The sequence below is a fragment of the Ilyonectria robusta genome, assembly GCF_021365365.1.
Source record: "Ilyonectria robusta strain PMI_751 chromosome Unknown BGZ61scaffold_5, whole genome shotgun sequence".
Classification (NCBI taxonomy): Eukaryota; Fungi; Ascomycota; class Sordariomycetes; order Hypocreales; family Nectriaceae; genus Ilyonectria; species Ilyonectria robusta.
The window spans coordinates 1,830,933-1,845,190 of record NW_025764439.1 but is presented as its reverse complement, the minus strand read 5'-3'; the positions used below and the strand labels follow the sequence as shown (position 1 = coordinate 1,845,190).

Below are 14,258 nucleotides of genomic sequence, written 5' to 3'. Positions count from 1 at the left end.
CCTTTTCTTGACGTACACCAAAACTCGCTTCATCTGAAACCACGAATCTCTCAACGACCATATTCTCTCCAGATCGATAAAATAGCACCCAGAAAACAAGGCAGCACTGGGAAAGCGATCACAGGATCCCAGATGGGCTCCAACCCCGAGCGGCCCTTCGGTGACTCGCAGGAAGGCGGCAGAGCACAGAAGATCAACCGTGCTACCACTGGTCCCCAACCGGACCTCAAACGGGACCTCAAACCGAGTCCTTCGTCGCATTCGATCTCACAACCTGATACGCCGAACGTCATGCTGCATTCCCGTCCCATGCACACTACACTGGGGGAACGCCCAGATGAGGAACAACGAATTTGGGCTGCCGTATATGATGCCAAACGAGCCGCCGAAGACTACAAGATGGGGAAGATGGAGAAGAGACTGGTCGAGGAAATAGAGAAGAGACTGGCCGAGAAGATGGAGAAGGCGGAGAAGAGACTGGCCGAGGAAATGGAGAAGAGACTGGTCGAGAAGATGGAGAAGTTGGAGAAGAGATTGGACGATATTCCCCATCGCATCGAAGCGCTCAAGACTACGGTCAATGAGGAAAGAATGATTCGAAAGAAGGCAACGAATCGCCAAAAGAGGACAAGGAATCGCCAAAACAAGAGCATCAAAAAACTGGGAAAACAAGTTGCCGAAGCGAACAAGAATATCGCCACCTTACAACAGCATTCGGAAAACGATAGACGCCAGATCGACGCCTGTCAGAAGGACCTTCATCGGGTGACCAGGGACGTCTCGGACGTCAAAGCAAACATCGATTCCTTTCGAACGCAGGTTCAGCAAGTTACCGAGGGTGTCGAAGCCCTCAAACAATCTACTGCAAAAGATATCAAGAACCTCGAAGAAAAGAGCGATGCACAACAGCAAAAAATTGATTACATCTCGAAGCAGCTTCAGAAGGTGACGGAGGCCGCAAAAGACTTCAAACAAGATGTTGCCAAAGATATCAATTCCGCCTCGACGCAGATTCAGCGTGTGAACGAGGTCGTCAACGACTTCAAACAGGATGTTACCAAGGATATCAACAACCTCAACGAGAATAGTGAGTCCTCAATGACACAACATCGAGAGATCGCCAAAGGCATGAAGGGCCTCAACGAAAAAAATGAGACCTTAACAACACAACATCAGGAGATGGTCAAAGATATCGAGAACCTCGAAAAAAAGACGGATACACAACATCAAGATATTTTCAGACGTATCAAGAACATCAACAAAAATATTGCGACCTCAAGGGCACAACATCGAGGGACTGCCAAAGGTATCAAGGACCTCAACGAAAAGAGTGAGGAATTAGCAACACAACATCAGGAGAATGCCAAGGATATCAAGAACCTCGAAGAAAAGACCGATACGCAACATCAAGAGGCTTCCAAAGACATCAAGGACCTCAACGAAAAGCGTGAGGCTCTAGCAACACAACATCAGGAGAATGTCAAGGATATCAAGAAGCTCGAAGAAAATACCGAGACGCGACATCAAGAGACCTCCAAAGACATCAAGCATCTCAACGACATAGCTGAATTCACTCGCAACCTCCCTGCCCAAATGACCATCTTGCAGAAGCAGAATCAACAGGCTGCCAGAGACCACAGAAGACTGGAAGAAAAGAGCGAGGCCTGGGCAGCGCAGAATCAAAAGGAAATCGAAGATCTAGACGTCAAATATGACAACGAACTCGCTCGCGTCAGGAGGGAAATCCCCAAACCAACAGCTCGCTCCACCTCCAAGAAGTCGAAGGGAAAGAAATGAGCTCCTTGTGTTAGTCTCATCCTGATCATCATAAGCGCTATTTGGGCGACATTTTTTCTTTTGTCTTTTCCTTTATTTGTTTTTCCATTATTTTTTTTTGCTTTCATCTGTTTTGCAATTTGATCTTCGAAAAAGACGTCGAGTCTTTTGACTGGTGTGGTGCTGGAGAGCCCGCACTGGTGTTTTAATGACTGTCGGGCAGACTAGCCGCGACTTTTAAAGTCACTGCAATGCTTGAGCAATTGAGCGCGGATACTTTTCCCCTTCTCTAGTTTCTGATATACGCTTCTTGTTTTTTCTTCAATTTCTTAGCCAGCTCTCGCAGCAGCTCTTGTTAGATTTCCTACTTCCCTCCCATTAGACTTAGATTCCTGCAATATCCATAGACTGTCTCCGGTTCGGTCTGCACTAAATGCATTCCAACAACGAACCAAATACTGCAAAGTAAAAGTTGTATTTTTTTCTGTATACAGGTAGACATAAAATGCACCAAGTGACACGTCCAGACTTGTTCATCCACAGGCATCGTGTGGATGCTTGTGTGGATGGTTTGGTGTAGTTGGCTTAGACGCCCGTGTCTGCAACCGGATGACTAAGCCCCCTTAGTCATCCCAAATTTCCCACCACCAAACGCGCCCCCCTGACACACCTTACACGTCTCCTCAGCGAGCAGCAGCCAGATAATCAATCGCATCGCAACTGTGCCATCGCCCTCACCACCCGCCCGCTTGCGCACCCTCGCTCTCCCCCGTCTCTCCTTTTACGAAACTCGACTCGCCGTCACCCTCGCCCGCAATCATGACTCGCGCCCAGCAGACCATCTCCCTCGCCCTCCTCGTCTCCTCCGTAGGACTCCCGCCTCTCTCCTGAACCGATCAACCACAGGGCGGTTCGCTAACCTTGTGCGCCGCAGCTTTACCTCGCCCTCTTCCTCGAGCTCATTCCTCTCCCTCCCGTTGTGCAGGAGCAGATTGTCCCCGTAGTACGTTCCGTCCGCTCTGGGCAAGCGACAGCAGGCTAATACAAGGACAGCTCCCCTTCTGGGCCCTCGTCTCGTTCGGCGCATACCTCCTCTTCCGCCTCGGACTGGGCATCCTCACCTTCAACGACGTCCCCGATGCTCACAAGGAGCTGATGCAGGAGATTGACGAGGCCAAGGTTGACTTGCGAAAGCTGGGTGTCGACGTCGACTAAACAGCACGCCTGCTACGACCGACACAGGAATCATGTAATGGACATAGAGAAAAAGAACGGAGTGTAAGATACTACAGACACATCCAGGCCCTATATCATTTGGCCAAATATACTTAATCACAGTCGTACTCCTGATGGTATCTTGGTCTTGCTTCTCTCATACAATGCGCCTCGTGCCACTGAACCCTCCTCTGCGGGGCAGCCCTGCCTACTTCATGAAGTCGATCATCGTTTCGTATCTCAGTTCGTGCCTTTACCACAAAATCATGCCATGTCTCCAGCCACTAATGCTACAATTGTCCGGACTGCTACCTCTGGCTTTTCTCCGCCTTCCACTAGTTCTGCAAACAGCTCGGGGATCTTGCCCAATGCCCCCCGTTCATCCATTTGATGCCCTGTGCAAGACGTCAGTAAATAGTAACAGAAAGGGTCAAAATGAAAACTCACATTTCCCTGGAACGCCAACCATGGCCCCCAGCTTAATCTGGGCCTCTCCCGTCCAGTCAAACCCAGTCTTCCACTCGAGCCGCACGGCTCTCGGACCCTCGTCGTCGCTCGGAATTGAAACCTCAAACCATTGTTGACCCAGGTATCGTATGAGATCTGCCTTGTTGAAGGTGCCGTCTTCTGAAGCAGCTTCTTCATCTTCCTCGTCGTCCTTCCTTCGTTTGGATTTCCGTGTTCGCATTTTCCCCGCTGCTTCTAGCACTGCACCTTTCGACCCAAGACCCTTCTCCAACTGGCACCAAAAAGCTGCGCGCTCCGTCGCAACTCGTACCCACTCCCCCATAGCCCACGACAGGATGCCAACATTCCGCTGCATGGTTCGGTTGCAGTCTCCGGCACAAATTTTCTCGACAAATGGTCCTAGTTCTGCCTTCGCGGCAGGTTCCAGTGCAGCCACCTTCAGGTCGAGAATGGTCAGGTCCATGGCGCTGACTGTCATTTCAATCCGTGACGTGAACATCCCAGGAGACTCGCGGGACCGTAGAGTGATCGAATGTACCTGTCGTAATGGCTGGTCTGCCTCTTCTGGGAGGACTGAGAGTTTTGAAGTAAGAGAGAAGGGGCTGAACAACTCCAAATAGGGAAGTTCTTCCTCGGCCGTCATAGGGACTGGGTGATGGGACTTGATATTGAGCTCCTCTCCTTCTTCCTCCTCCTTGTCATTGGACACCAAGGGCGCTGGAGCTGGCGGCTTCCCAAATGGAAGCAGTCCAATGGGGTTCAGTGCCATCTTGACGAGCCGTTGAGACGACGTAAGTCGTGACCGAGAACTTTCCGCGACGTGTTGACGTTGTACAAGATCGATAATCTTGTCCGGATCAGAGGGCGCCAGTACGCGACCTGATTTCTGCATGACTCTGATGCGTTCATTCTCCGCTCGCGCCGTTCCCAGGTCCTTTCTCAACTCCTCGATCTCTTCTCGCAGAGCGTCTCTCTCGTTCTTCTTCGTCGCGTTCGGGTCAAAGACACGAGGCTTCCTCGGGTTGGCTGACGGCTCTTCAACAGGCACAGTCTGCCGTGGAGCTTCTTTTCCAAATAACGGCCGAGATATGCTCTTTGTTGGAAAGCTCGAGTTCTCGGATATTCGAGCGGGGGGTTGCTTAAGGGGAGAGCTCTTAGGCTTGCTTTTCTCCCTCCATCGCAACGGGCTCGAGTGGATTCCTCGGGGCGGAGTCGACGAAACGATATCGGGTACAGAAGGCGGCAACTCTGGCTCGGGGATTTCGGACTCGGGCTCGAGTTCTGACTCGGGTATCGAGGCAGAAGGAAGGCCAGGCGCGTTCGGCGGAGGTGATCGTCGGAGGACTCGACCAAGGAATGGATTGGCCTCCTCTTCCTCGTCGGAACCTGGTGGTGGTAATGGACGCGGGTTCGGCCTATTTGGTGTTCGCCTCGCTGCCGCTCCCATGCTTCCTCCTGCGCGTCGAATTGACCGGCCTGCGCCAGGCGTTGGCTCTGCATCATCCGTCCTTCCCACGTCGCTCTCCAGCACGCTGTCCGCCAGGCGGATCGCCAAGAGCTCCGACGGGCTCTGCTCTACCGGGTCATTTCTCGGGTCCTGCGACAAGGCGCGGCGGACATTGGGGCTCTTCTGGGGGGATGCGGAGCGCCGTCTCTCGAGGATTTCTGGATTGTGGTGCGCAAGGCTTGCTTTGGTCGGCGAGGCGAAAGACGGGCGTTTCCGTCGCGCTGTAGTCTCGGCGTCTGGCGATGTGGGAGTCGGGGATGCGCCAGCGATGTCGAGAGAGGTGCGAGGCGATGTGCGTCGCCGCTTTGGTGCAGACTCCTCCATTGCCGGTTTCTGTGTTGTTATGTTTCGCAGGTGTCTGTCATGTCTCCCTCTCTGTCCGCTTGCTTTCACGCTGAGTTGAAGCTATGACGGCGGGCGATTATTAGTGGTGTCGCATGCGGCGATTGTTTACATGGACCAGTCGCGTCCAAAGGTGGGCCTCACCGCCTGCCAAATTTAGCGAGCTACAACCAAGACAAGCACAAGCCAAGCCACTGAAGGACGTTGACACTTAGAGACTCCCGAAGACCCGAGCGGCTCGTCCAAGACATATAATTTCGGTGATATTCAGTGTTCAATTGCGTGTCGGATCTTGGGCCACACGAAATCGCCCTTCTTACTTCCAAGTTATGATGAGCGACGCGAAGACATGTAATACGCGAGCTCACGTGACGCTCTTGGTCAGGTGCAGGTACGTACCCTGCACTCCAAGATGCTAGTTCCATCGGTCATCCCGCCCGATGACGTCCGAGGCAAAGCACGGAATTCCGAGTCACGACTCCAAGAAAGTGTTAAAGCCCCGTTGAGCCGGATCGCCACTCTCAACTCAACACACAACCAACCTGCCACGGATGCAGCCTCGATAACCCTCGGTCTTTTCTGCCTTTCTCCTGACCATGTCAGTTCCAGCGCGATTGGCCCCTCGGTTGCGACCCTTGTGGTCCTCGGCTACAAGCACCCGGGCTTTCGCGAGTGCACCAAAGGCCGCCGTCGAAGAGTGGCCGCAGAGAACCCCGTTGGGACCCTACTACGAGAGCATCCTCAAGGCGCCGCCGCCCAGGCCGAGACCTGTCGAGTTACCCAAGTCCACCGACCCTACTGTCTCGCCTGCCGACACCTCTGCGTCCTCGCCCACGCCGGCAAGCACAAGCCAAACCACGTCGAGTCCAGCAGAGCAAACGCCGGAAGAACGGGTGCGCAACATTTTCGGCTCGCGCGTGCTCACCCCCGAGGAGATGGCTGTCCGCCTCGCAACCAAGAAGTCACAGTCGACGTACATCGGCGGCATCCTCGTGCCCCCCAAACCCGAAGAGCCCGACAACTGCTGCATGAGCGGGTGCGTCAACTGCGTGTGGGAACGGTTCCGCGAGGAGATGGAAGAGTGGGCGCTCCAGAATGCCACCGCGCAGAAGGCGCTTGCCGAGAGCGCCGGGTCCGTGGACGACGATGGTGGCGGTTCAGAGTCCAACTGGACACCGAGCACCGGCCCCAAGATCGCCAAGGACCTCTGGGCTAAGGATGTCTTTGAGAGTGTGCCGGTGGGCATTAGAGAGTTCATGAAGCAAGAGAAGCGACTAAAGGAGATGCATGAGCGAGAGGCTTCGGCGGGCAACTAGACGAGATTTTGCGAGTTGGAGCGACAACAAGGTAGAGGCGACAGGTACAAAGAGCATATACCCGCCATGGTCCCATGCATAGAGGGACCGTGTATTTGATAGACTTGATGATTTAATGAATAGACTTTACAAGACACCTTCATGGCTCCCGATGCACCTTCATGGCTGTTCCTATGCACCTTCATGGCTCCCTCAACTCCGAGTGCAAACTCTTTCATCGGCGAGTATAAATAGTCTCGATTCCCTAGAAAGATGTCCTTCCTTTCGCAATCTTCTAATTATCTGAGGCTTTCCTTCATATACAATACATCATAATGGGTTCAACTAACAGCAAATCATCATCTCCTTGCCTGCTCCACTACCGCATCCAACGCAGTGCTCTTGAGGTCCTCATCCTCGGACGCGGCAACCGCAACCATGCTTGCAACAATTGCATGGCCCTGAGGCAGGCCGAGACTGAACCTCATCAACCTCCATCCTCCACCGTGGGTGAAACACCACAAGACAAAACTCTGCCCATGGATCATGTCTTAGTCAAGGGACAGAAAATGTACTTCATCGTCACGAGGCCTGCTGAGCCAACACGAGCTCTGTCTAGGGAACAGGATCGCGCGAACCTGCCACTCCGGAACCGTCTCGGCAAATTTTTGGGCTCTCTATTTGACGGACAGGATGACGAACCAAGCTTCCTGTTGAAGCAGATGGCTGTCACCGACAAATCCCGGGTCTACACAACACAGATTGGCCCCAGAACAAAAGTCGTCAAGCTCTTTAATGAGCCTCTTGACGCAAACAACGAGCTCGCCGCCCATATACGAGTGTACAACAAACTAAAGGAGCACTGGCCGGCGGTTCAAAATATTGTAGTAAAGGATTCTCAATTCCCCATTCCAAAAGTCCCTCGACCAGGACCCACAGTCTTCCAACGAAAGCGCCTGGGGACTTCGACTACCGCGGAGGGCTTCATGATGGAATACATCCATCCTCTCCACCCTCACCATTGCCGTGCGCTCATCAAGAAGTACCTCGATCCACGGCTTCACAAGGCTGCCTTTGAGCATGCTGGGTTCTCGGGAATGAGACTGAGCGTGCGCATGGGAGAAATAAGGCCGGAGCTGGATCGTCAGACGGGGGAGCTGCAAGACCGGCCTGTCTTCTTCGACCAGTTATGGAAAGAGTCCTCGAGCTGGGTCCCATGCTGGGTGGTCATGATGGGCGCGACACTGGCGATAATACATTGGGCGTGCGGGCTGGATGCGAAGGGCGTCGAGTTTCAGATGGGGACGTATAAAAACCACAACTTTCTCTGGCTCTCCGACTTTGGCGATTGCACGCGCATCGAACCCTCCTCTGAATGTGCCACATCCCACATGGTCGACACGATAATGGACAATTCAACTTGGCCACGACCAGCCACGGCTAGAAGCCTGAGCCAGCTCCCCGATCCAGACCGAGTGTTACCACAGATGTGGGCGAAATTCCGATGCGCATATTTAAAAACAAGCGCCGCGGTTCTTTGCGAGCGGAACACTTATATCAGAGATGGGTGTCTTCCCCTCATGTTTATTAGCAGATTGGAGGCTAGGTGGGAGTTAGAAGCGGAGGAAAGACAGATTTAAGGAATATTCGGACGGAAGCAGCATGTACATGAATATCCAAGACTGAGAGGAGTCAGCACAGCAGTAGATTAGAGCAGTAGATTAGACGAGACATCACAGGCGATGGCTCGAAGATAAATATCAGATTTGCAGGAGAATCAAGGACGATATTTATTTTAAATTCTTGCAAGATATTCATTCATCGTAGCCGTGAGTCCGGTCTGGGAGCTTCTAGTTTCGTACACTAGTTTGTCTAGTTGCCGTTGGGGGTCTGCTGGCTGGCGAGCTTGTCGTGCTCTTCAATGTCGATGGCCTCCCAGGGGTAGCAGATCCAAACGTCCTGCACAGTCTGAGCAGCCTGGTAGCCGTTGGACAGCATGTCGTGGGGGAGCGTGCCCTTCTTCGGCTTGTCCTTGTTCTAGACGGTGTTAGCATGTGACACCGACGCATTTATAGACTCGGTGGTATGGGACGTACGTGGAGGACAAAGATGCTGAACTGGGTCTTGGGGGCATCGCCACCCATACGCAGACGGGCGGCCTCGACGTCCTTCTCAAGCTCCTTGACGGCGTACTCCAGTGTGGTTCGGGTGTCATCGACCTCATCGACGATCAAAATGCGCTTGCCGACAAGGTTCTCCATCTCACCCAGGGCAGTCAAGTCGAGCCACTGGGTGCGGGTGACCTTGGTACCGGGCTCCTCGACCTCGTCATTGCCTAGCGACTCGTAGAGGGAGAGACCGATGGCCTGAATGGGGATGTTGGGAGAGCCGGGCTGCTTAAGGAAGGATCGCAGAATTCGGGCAGGGACGTAACCACCGCCGCCGATGGCGATCATGAGCTGGGGCTGGAAGTCGGCGAGAAGCTTGCCAGCCGACTGCTGGCACAGCCTGTGGACCTAGTGAATTGCCTGTCAGTGCTGCGTCAAGTTTGTCATGTAACTTCTCCATTCCACTTCCCCACGATTCCCGTCATGATGGTGCAACAACGCTGCGTTTGTACGTGCACAGGGGGCTTGCGCAGAGCTGCTTCCGGTGCGTCTGCTCATCCTGCTCGCTCCATCCAGGTATCGCGTCCATTTCGCGCAGGTGGCCCACCATCATCGTCGCCGCAGCCATCATCACGGCGGGGTGGCGGGGTAGGAGGGGTTGGAACTTGGCACTTACATCGTTGTAGGTGACGTAGAGCTTCTCAGGCATCTTGGCGGTATTGTAGTCGGGGGTATCACAACGAGGAAGAAGGAAAGGTAAAGCAAGAGGCGACGAGGGAGCACACGGCTGAGATGAGTGCCCAAGAGAGAGAAAAAGAAAGAGAAGAGGAACAAAAAAAAAGTCCAGGCAGACAGCGCTGAAAAGGACCGACGGGATGATGCTGGTCGCGCGGAAGCACGGGCACTTTTTTTTTTTCTCGCTCCTGCTCTTTTGGCGATGGACCCCGCGATTCGCGACGATCCATTTGCTGGTGCCTTGCTGGTGACCCACTGAATGCAGTGAATACCATCGGAAGCCGCCGACGCAAGGATTGCTTCAGTGGGGGCCAGCCGCATAAATACTGTAATGGGCCTTAATTGGAGGGTCTGGAGGGGTCGCGGAGGGGTGTTCCTTGGCGCCTACAGGCGGTACCTGCGCTGTAACAGCAGCGATTGCAAGATGGGAAGGCGAGAACTGATTCCATCGGTGCACAATGTAGGTACGAAATGTCTGCATGCAAGGCACGACATCCCAATGATCCCACTCATCATCAACACCACCACCATCCGGCTCTCGCTGACGGAACACAATCCAGGCCGGCTTCATTACATGCTCCAGTTTCAGCGCCTTTGCTGCGACAGATATTTCCCCACTGTCTCACTTCCCCTGTCGCCCAGGACGATCCCTTGATCCAGTGTCGGACCTCTCCGATGGGCTTCTCGTTGGTTGTTCCACCACAGTTTAATACATCCTCAGTGCATCCTCGAGAGTCAGGATGATGTCCTTTGGCTTCGTCGCGACCTCACTGCCGACTGGGCCCATTACCTTTGCTGGGTTCCCAACTACGAAATGATACGCCAAGACATTCTTGGTCACTGGGCTCCCAGCCCCGATGATGCTGTGGCATCCAATGTCGACATCAGGGCCCAGGCCTGCAACAATAACGGAAAGTTTTGCATAACGGAAAGTTCAAATCTCCACCCAGCACAGTAGAGTGGCACCGGCTCCATTCCAAGCACAGTCGCCGATGATGACTTCGCTACCACAGCTCGGTCGCTTCGAGTATTGTCGACTGTCATCGAGTGGCCCGCGGAGATAATGGTCACGTTAGATCCAATGTTGACACGCTCTCCAATTCTCGCATCTGCCACCGGCGTGTCGACAATACTGCAGCCGCGATTGATAAACGCTGTCGGCGCGACGCGGACTCGGAGTCGATAGTCCATGTGGATCGGAGCCTTGACGAGAGTTGCAGACGGAATCATGGATGGATCCTCGAATGCGATATCGGCTGTGGCTACCACCTCGTCCCGCGTACTGCAGTTCTCAAAGGGCGCCACGATTCTGGAAGCTATTTGCGAATGTCCACAACGGGTAGCCGAAATGTTGACTTACTTGTTCCAAGCCGCAACCCGTTCACTAGCCGGTGCGTCAAGATCGACTTCATTAAAGGCACAGATGGCATGGAAGCACCTATTTCGAGCAGCTCGGGAGCTATTATTCCCAGCTTGGAAAAATATCTCCTCGGCCCTCTTGGAGGCGTCGCTCAGCAGATCTATCGAATAGGTCATCTTCGTATTCAGATCTTGAAAGGTAAGTAAGCGGTGCAAAGTGGCTGGACATGCAGGATAGTCATGAGACGGCGAGCCTGACCATTTTATAGCCGGCCTTTTTGCTTCAGTCCTGATTCATATTCGCACTTCAAGTTGAATCTTCCTTCACCTAGTCCAAAGAGGTGACAGATTATAGGTCAAATCTTCCATCACGACCACCCTGTCAAGATTCGACACATGTGACGTGGAAAAGCGCTGCTCGCCTAGTTCCGAACAGGACGGCTCGGCGACAATCAGCCTGCCTTTGCTATCTTCCATCGACAAAAATGACAACCCATTCTATTCAGTTTTCACAGTCACAATAATTACTCGAGGGAGACAATTCAGTACAAAGCATTCAACGCAAGGAAAGCACAGTCTGCATACGCTGAGTTTCTTCGATTCGCCGTGGTCCCCTGTCAATCAGTCACACCATGAAGAAGCCTCGCCACTATTCTCGGTCCTTGGCCAAGTATTTGTCTTTACAATGTGCATTATTCTCTCGCTCTCACGCGGATACCCGACTCCCCCCAGCTGTTGTACCGGGTGAGGGCTGCCACGGCTCAACTGCCCATTGCTGCCACTTTCGGGTATGCTTGAATGGACGAGCAAGCAATACGAAGCACGGGAACCACATTTCTTTTGGCGTGCCATGCTGTTTTTCAGCAGTGAGATGACGCTGCCGTTGGTGTGATCCCGACCACGATGCAGCAAACTCCCCAATCTACCTTAATTCATCAGCATCAGACGACACAGCACACATCGAGCTTCTACATAAGATTAACTCAGCATTAGACCTAAACCTTAAACCCTCAATACCAATCTTAGGGCCACTTGAGGGGCATGGTAGACAGGAAATTCGCGGTGGGCATGATTCCCTCAAACGCCCTGCCGAAGGAAATCCCAATCCTGCATGCCAAAAACCCCGGACGTCGACGCAACAGGGACTTTATAAGACCCTAAGCAGATTCAGGAGGGTTTACCTAATTTCCTAAGCCGACAATTTGATCTCGTCGATTTCATCCTTTGGAAAAGCACGCCGCGAGACGAATACACACAAATCTATGAGGTTTTATCAGTGAATCATTCACAACCAACAACAACACCCTAACCGACTTATCTGCCGGTTGCCTTCTCTCCTTTTCACCTTCGATGCAACGACCTTTTCAATTTCCCTTGAAATCCCTCCTCTCGATACCCTCCCTGCCGAGCCCGCCTGATCTCAAGCACCTGGGTCATGACGTCCGAGTCCCCAAGCCCGAAGCCGCCCCGCGGCAACACCCGCCCGAAGTTCGTTGAAGATGCGGAAGCTATCCGTGACATGGAGGCTTTAGCTATTAGCTACATCTTGCCCGAGGCGAAAAACGACCCCGATTTATACCAACGAGTCATCGATAAACTGCACAAAACCGGTGTCGGGCGGTGTGTGACCTGGTCTCAATACCACTGTTCGCACCATTTCGGCTCCTGGGCCATTGTGGCGAGCGATGAGGAGCGGCCATCTCTCGAGTTTTTCCTAACTGCTCTTGCCGCTCACCAGGCTCTCTCGCGCACCAGTAACGACAAGTTTACGAATGAGGTCAGGAGACGTGGGTTGATTCTCTGGGCACGAAAGAAGCTACAAAAAGCCCTCGCGGCCGTCAAGAAGGAGAAACATCGCGCCAATCGATCTCCTGAAGAGTCTCCGACTGATGGTTCTTCGGAAAATGGTTCTGATGAGGCACACCCGTCAATTGAGCAAAGCAAGAGACAAGGCAAGCAAGGCGGTAAACGGTCCAGCAAACACTCCGCCACGCCTCCTTCGCTCGAAGGCAGCCCGCAGCCGGCTTCACCATTTCCTCCCGCCCCATCTCTGAAGAGGAAGAGGACTGCTTACTTTGAGCCACATGCTGGTCGAACGCAGAAGGCGGTCAACTCTGACCACGAGCCCCATCATGCGCCGGTGCCGACAAGCAATGCAGCAACGCAGACGGACAACATTGACGAGATTGCCAACGGGCGCATGGAAGACATTGTTAACAGAGCCGTCGAAAAGGTAGCTGATGCGATGAAAAAGTCCTTCGGAGAGGCCTTGACCCAACAGACTGGGACCCTGACCGAGTTCCTCCCTATGGCAGTGAGGCAAGCATTCCGCCAAGATGTTGCCGACGAGGTTGCCCGCCACCAGCCCCGGGCCATGCGACCAGCGGAACCGGAGATGGCACTCGCACGACCGGCCTACTCGACTTACCCTCCTTCTCGCGCGCAACCCCAAGTATACGACATGGGGGACTACCAGTATGAGGATGTTCGGACGGTGGGCGGGCGGGGCAGAGGGTTGACGACCATTGCGGCGGCGGACCTGGATCGACTGGTGGGCTTGGAAGCGTACCGCGTCACCAGAGGGCCAGAGCAGCGCCGGCTCTGAGGCACAAGGCGGAGTTGAATCATTTGCTGGGGCATGCGGAGTATCATGACAAATTGGGGTCCAGGGATAGCTGATGCCAAGGACGGGATCATCTGATGGATCAGAAACAGCCATCTTAGCTTAGAATCAGTCACCAGGAGTTTTCCAGTTCGTTTCATTCCTGGGGGATCCTTATGTGACTCATAGCACCATAATTTTTAGAGCGGGCTTGACTCCATCGCGAGTCTTCGATGTGCTGCTTCAGCCTTCAGGGTTGCCCATAAATGGCACAGATTTCCTCCACGACCGGACGACCATCTGACCTTTGCGATCAATCCGCCTGTCACTTCAATTGTTTTTAGCCTTTTCGCATCTTTCGTCTTTTGCTCTCATTTTTCCAAAACTATAGCTAACCGCAGTGGTGCCCTCCGCCAAATGGCATGCGCTTGGCTTCTGTCTTCTTCCATGAGAACCTCACTGGCACCTTCCGGAACGAATAACAGCAAGCATCCAGCACCATGGCCAATTCCACAAAGTCTGAACCACCTCTTCGTCCAGGAAGACCCGTTTATACCCATCGAAACCGGTTTGCAAGGGTTCCCACGCACAGGACCGAGACGGAGTTGTCTTCACAAGGGTTGTCCAAACTGCCTTGACACCTGGATCTGAGTTTACAACATTTTGGCATCTCCGGTTTCCTGCCATCGAAGTATTATAAAAAGGGTGCACTTTCCTCTTTTTTTGAATACAGACTCTCACCTTCCCATCATCTCTTCAGTGCTTAAGCCTCTCGACTCTCTTAATATCACCATTTGTTCAAGCTTGCACAGGGTTCTAGACTGTTGTCGTCCATCAAACACAATCACTTT

The 14,258-nt window shown here is 53.2% G+C and overlaps 7 protein-coding genes across 7 annotated transcripts; 4 read left to right on the top strand and 3 right to left on the bottom strand.

Annotated features, from left to right (window-relative positions):
* Positions 1-2,457: 2,457 nt before the first annotated feature.
* BGZ61DRAFT_446989 (dolichol-phosphate mannosyltransferase subunit 3) lies at positions 2,458-3,115 on the top strand. Its single transcript, XM_046245271.1, has 3 exons — positions 2,458-2,643; positions 2,711-2,779; positions 2,830-3,115. The coding sequence occupies exons 1-3, from the start codon at positions 2,596-2,598 to the stop codon at positions 2,989-2,991; spliced, it is 279 nt and encodes a 92-aa protein (XP_046107815.1). The 5' UTR covers positions 2,458-2,595; the 3' UTR covers positions 2,992-3,115.
* A 140-nt stretch (positions 3,116-3,255) lies between these two features.
* Positions 3,256-5,290, bottom strand: BGZ61DRAFT_475351 (uncharacterized protein; the record flags this gene model as incomplete). Its single annotated transcript, XM_046248683.1, has 2 exons — positions 3,256-3,386; positions 3,439-5,290. The coding sequence occupies 2 exons, from the start codon at positions 5,288-5,290 to the stop codon at positions 3,256-3,258; spliced, it is 1,983 nt and encodes a 660-aa protein (XP_046107814.1).
* Positions 5,291-5,904: 614 nt separating this feature from the next.
* BGZ61DRAFT_475350 (oxidoreductase-like protein) lies at positions 5,905-6,624 on the top strand (the record flags this gene model as incomplete). The annotated part of the gene is made up of 1 exon (XM_046248682.1): positions 5,905-6,624. The coding sequence occupies one exon, from the start codon at positions 5,905-5,907 to the stop codon at positions 6,622-6,624; it is 720 nt and encodes a 239-aa protein (XP_046107813.1).
* A 314-nt stretch (positions 6,625-6,938) lies between these two features.
* BGZ61DRAFT_529925 (uncharacterized protein) lies at positions 6,939-8,243 on the top strand (the record flags this gene model as incomplete). Its single annotated transcript, XM_046253479.1, has 1 exon — positions 6,939-8,243. One exon carries the CDS (start codon positions 6,939-6,941, stop codon positions 8,241-8,243), a length of 1,305 nt encoding a protein of 434 aa, XP_046107812.1.
* Positions 8,244-8,359: 116 nt separating this feature from the next.
* Positions 8,360-9,595, bottom strand: BGZ61DRAFT_187429 (hypoxanthine guanine phosphoribosyltransferase). Its single transcript, XM_046237770.1, has 3 exons — positions 9,185-9,595; positions 8,700-9,119; positions 8,360-8,640 (listed from the first exon to the last, which is right to left on the bottom strand). The coding sequence occupies exons 1-3, from the start codon at positions 9,194-9,196 to the stop codon at positions 8,476-8,478; spliced, it is 597 nt and encodes a 198-aa protein (XP_046107811.1). The 5' UTR covers positions 9,197-9,595; the 3' UTR covers positions 8,360-8,475.
* A 688-nt stretch (positions 9,596-10,283) lies between these two features.
* Positions 10,284-10,982, bottom strand: BGZ61DRAFT_475347 (uncharacterized protein; the record flags this gene model as incomplete). The annotated part of the gene is made up of 2 exons (XM_046248681.1): positions 10,284-10,755; positions 10,807-10,982. 2 exons carry the CDS (start codon positions 10,980-10,982, stop codon positions 10,284-10,286), a joined length of 648 nt encoding a protein of 215 aa, XP_046107810.1.
* Positions 10,983-12,240: 1,258 nt separating this feature from the next.
* BGZ61DRAFT_475346 (uncharacterized protein) lies at positions 12,241-13,410 on the top strand (the record flags this gene model as incomplete). The annotated part of the gene is made up of 1 exon (XM_046248680.1): positions 12,241-13,410. The coding sequence occupies one exon, from the start codon at positions 12,241-12,243 to the stop codon at positions 13,408-13,410; it is 1,170 nt and encodes a 389-aa protein (XP_046107809.1).
* Between the last annotated feature and the right edge of the window lie 848 nt (positions 13,411-14,258).

Excerpts from the sequence above, each read along its gene's own strand:
- BGZ61DRAFT_187429 (XM_046237770.1), bottom strand. Across the intron at positions 8,641-8,699 it reads TCAGCATCTTTGTCCTCCAC|AACAAGGACAAGCCGAAGAA; the intron begins GTACGTCCCATA and ends AACACCGTCTAG.
- BGZ61DRAFT_446989 (XM_046245271.1), top strand. The coding sequence starts at position 2,596 with ATGACTCGCGCCCAGCAGACCATCTCCCTCGCCCTCCTCGTCTCCTCC. Across the intron at positions 2,644-2,710 it reads TCGCCCTCCTCGTCTCCTCC|CTTTACCTCGCCCTCTTCCT; the intron begins GTAGGACTCCCG and ends TGTGCGCCGCAG. Across the intron at positions 2,780-2,829 it reads AGGAGCAGATTGTCCCCGTA|CTCCCCTTCTGGGCCCTCGT; the intron begins GTACGTTCCGTC and ends ATACAAGGACAG.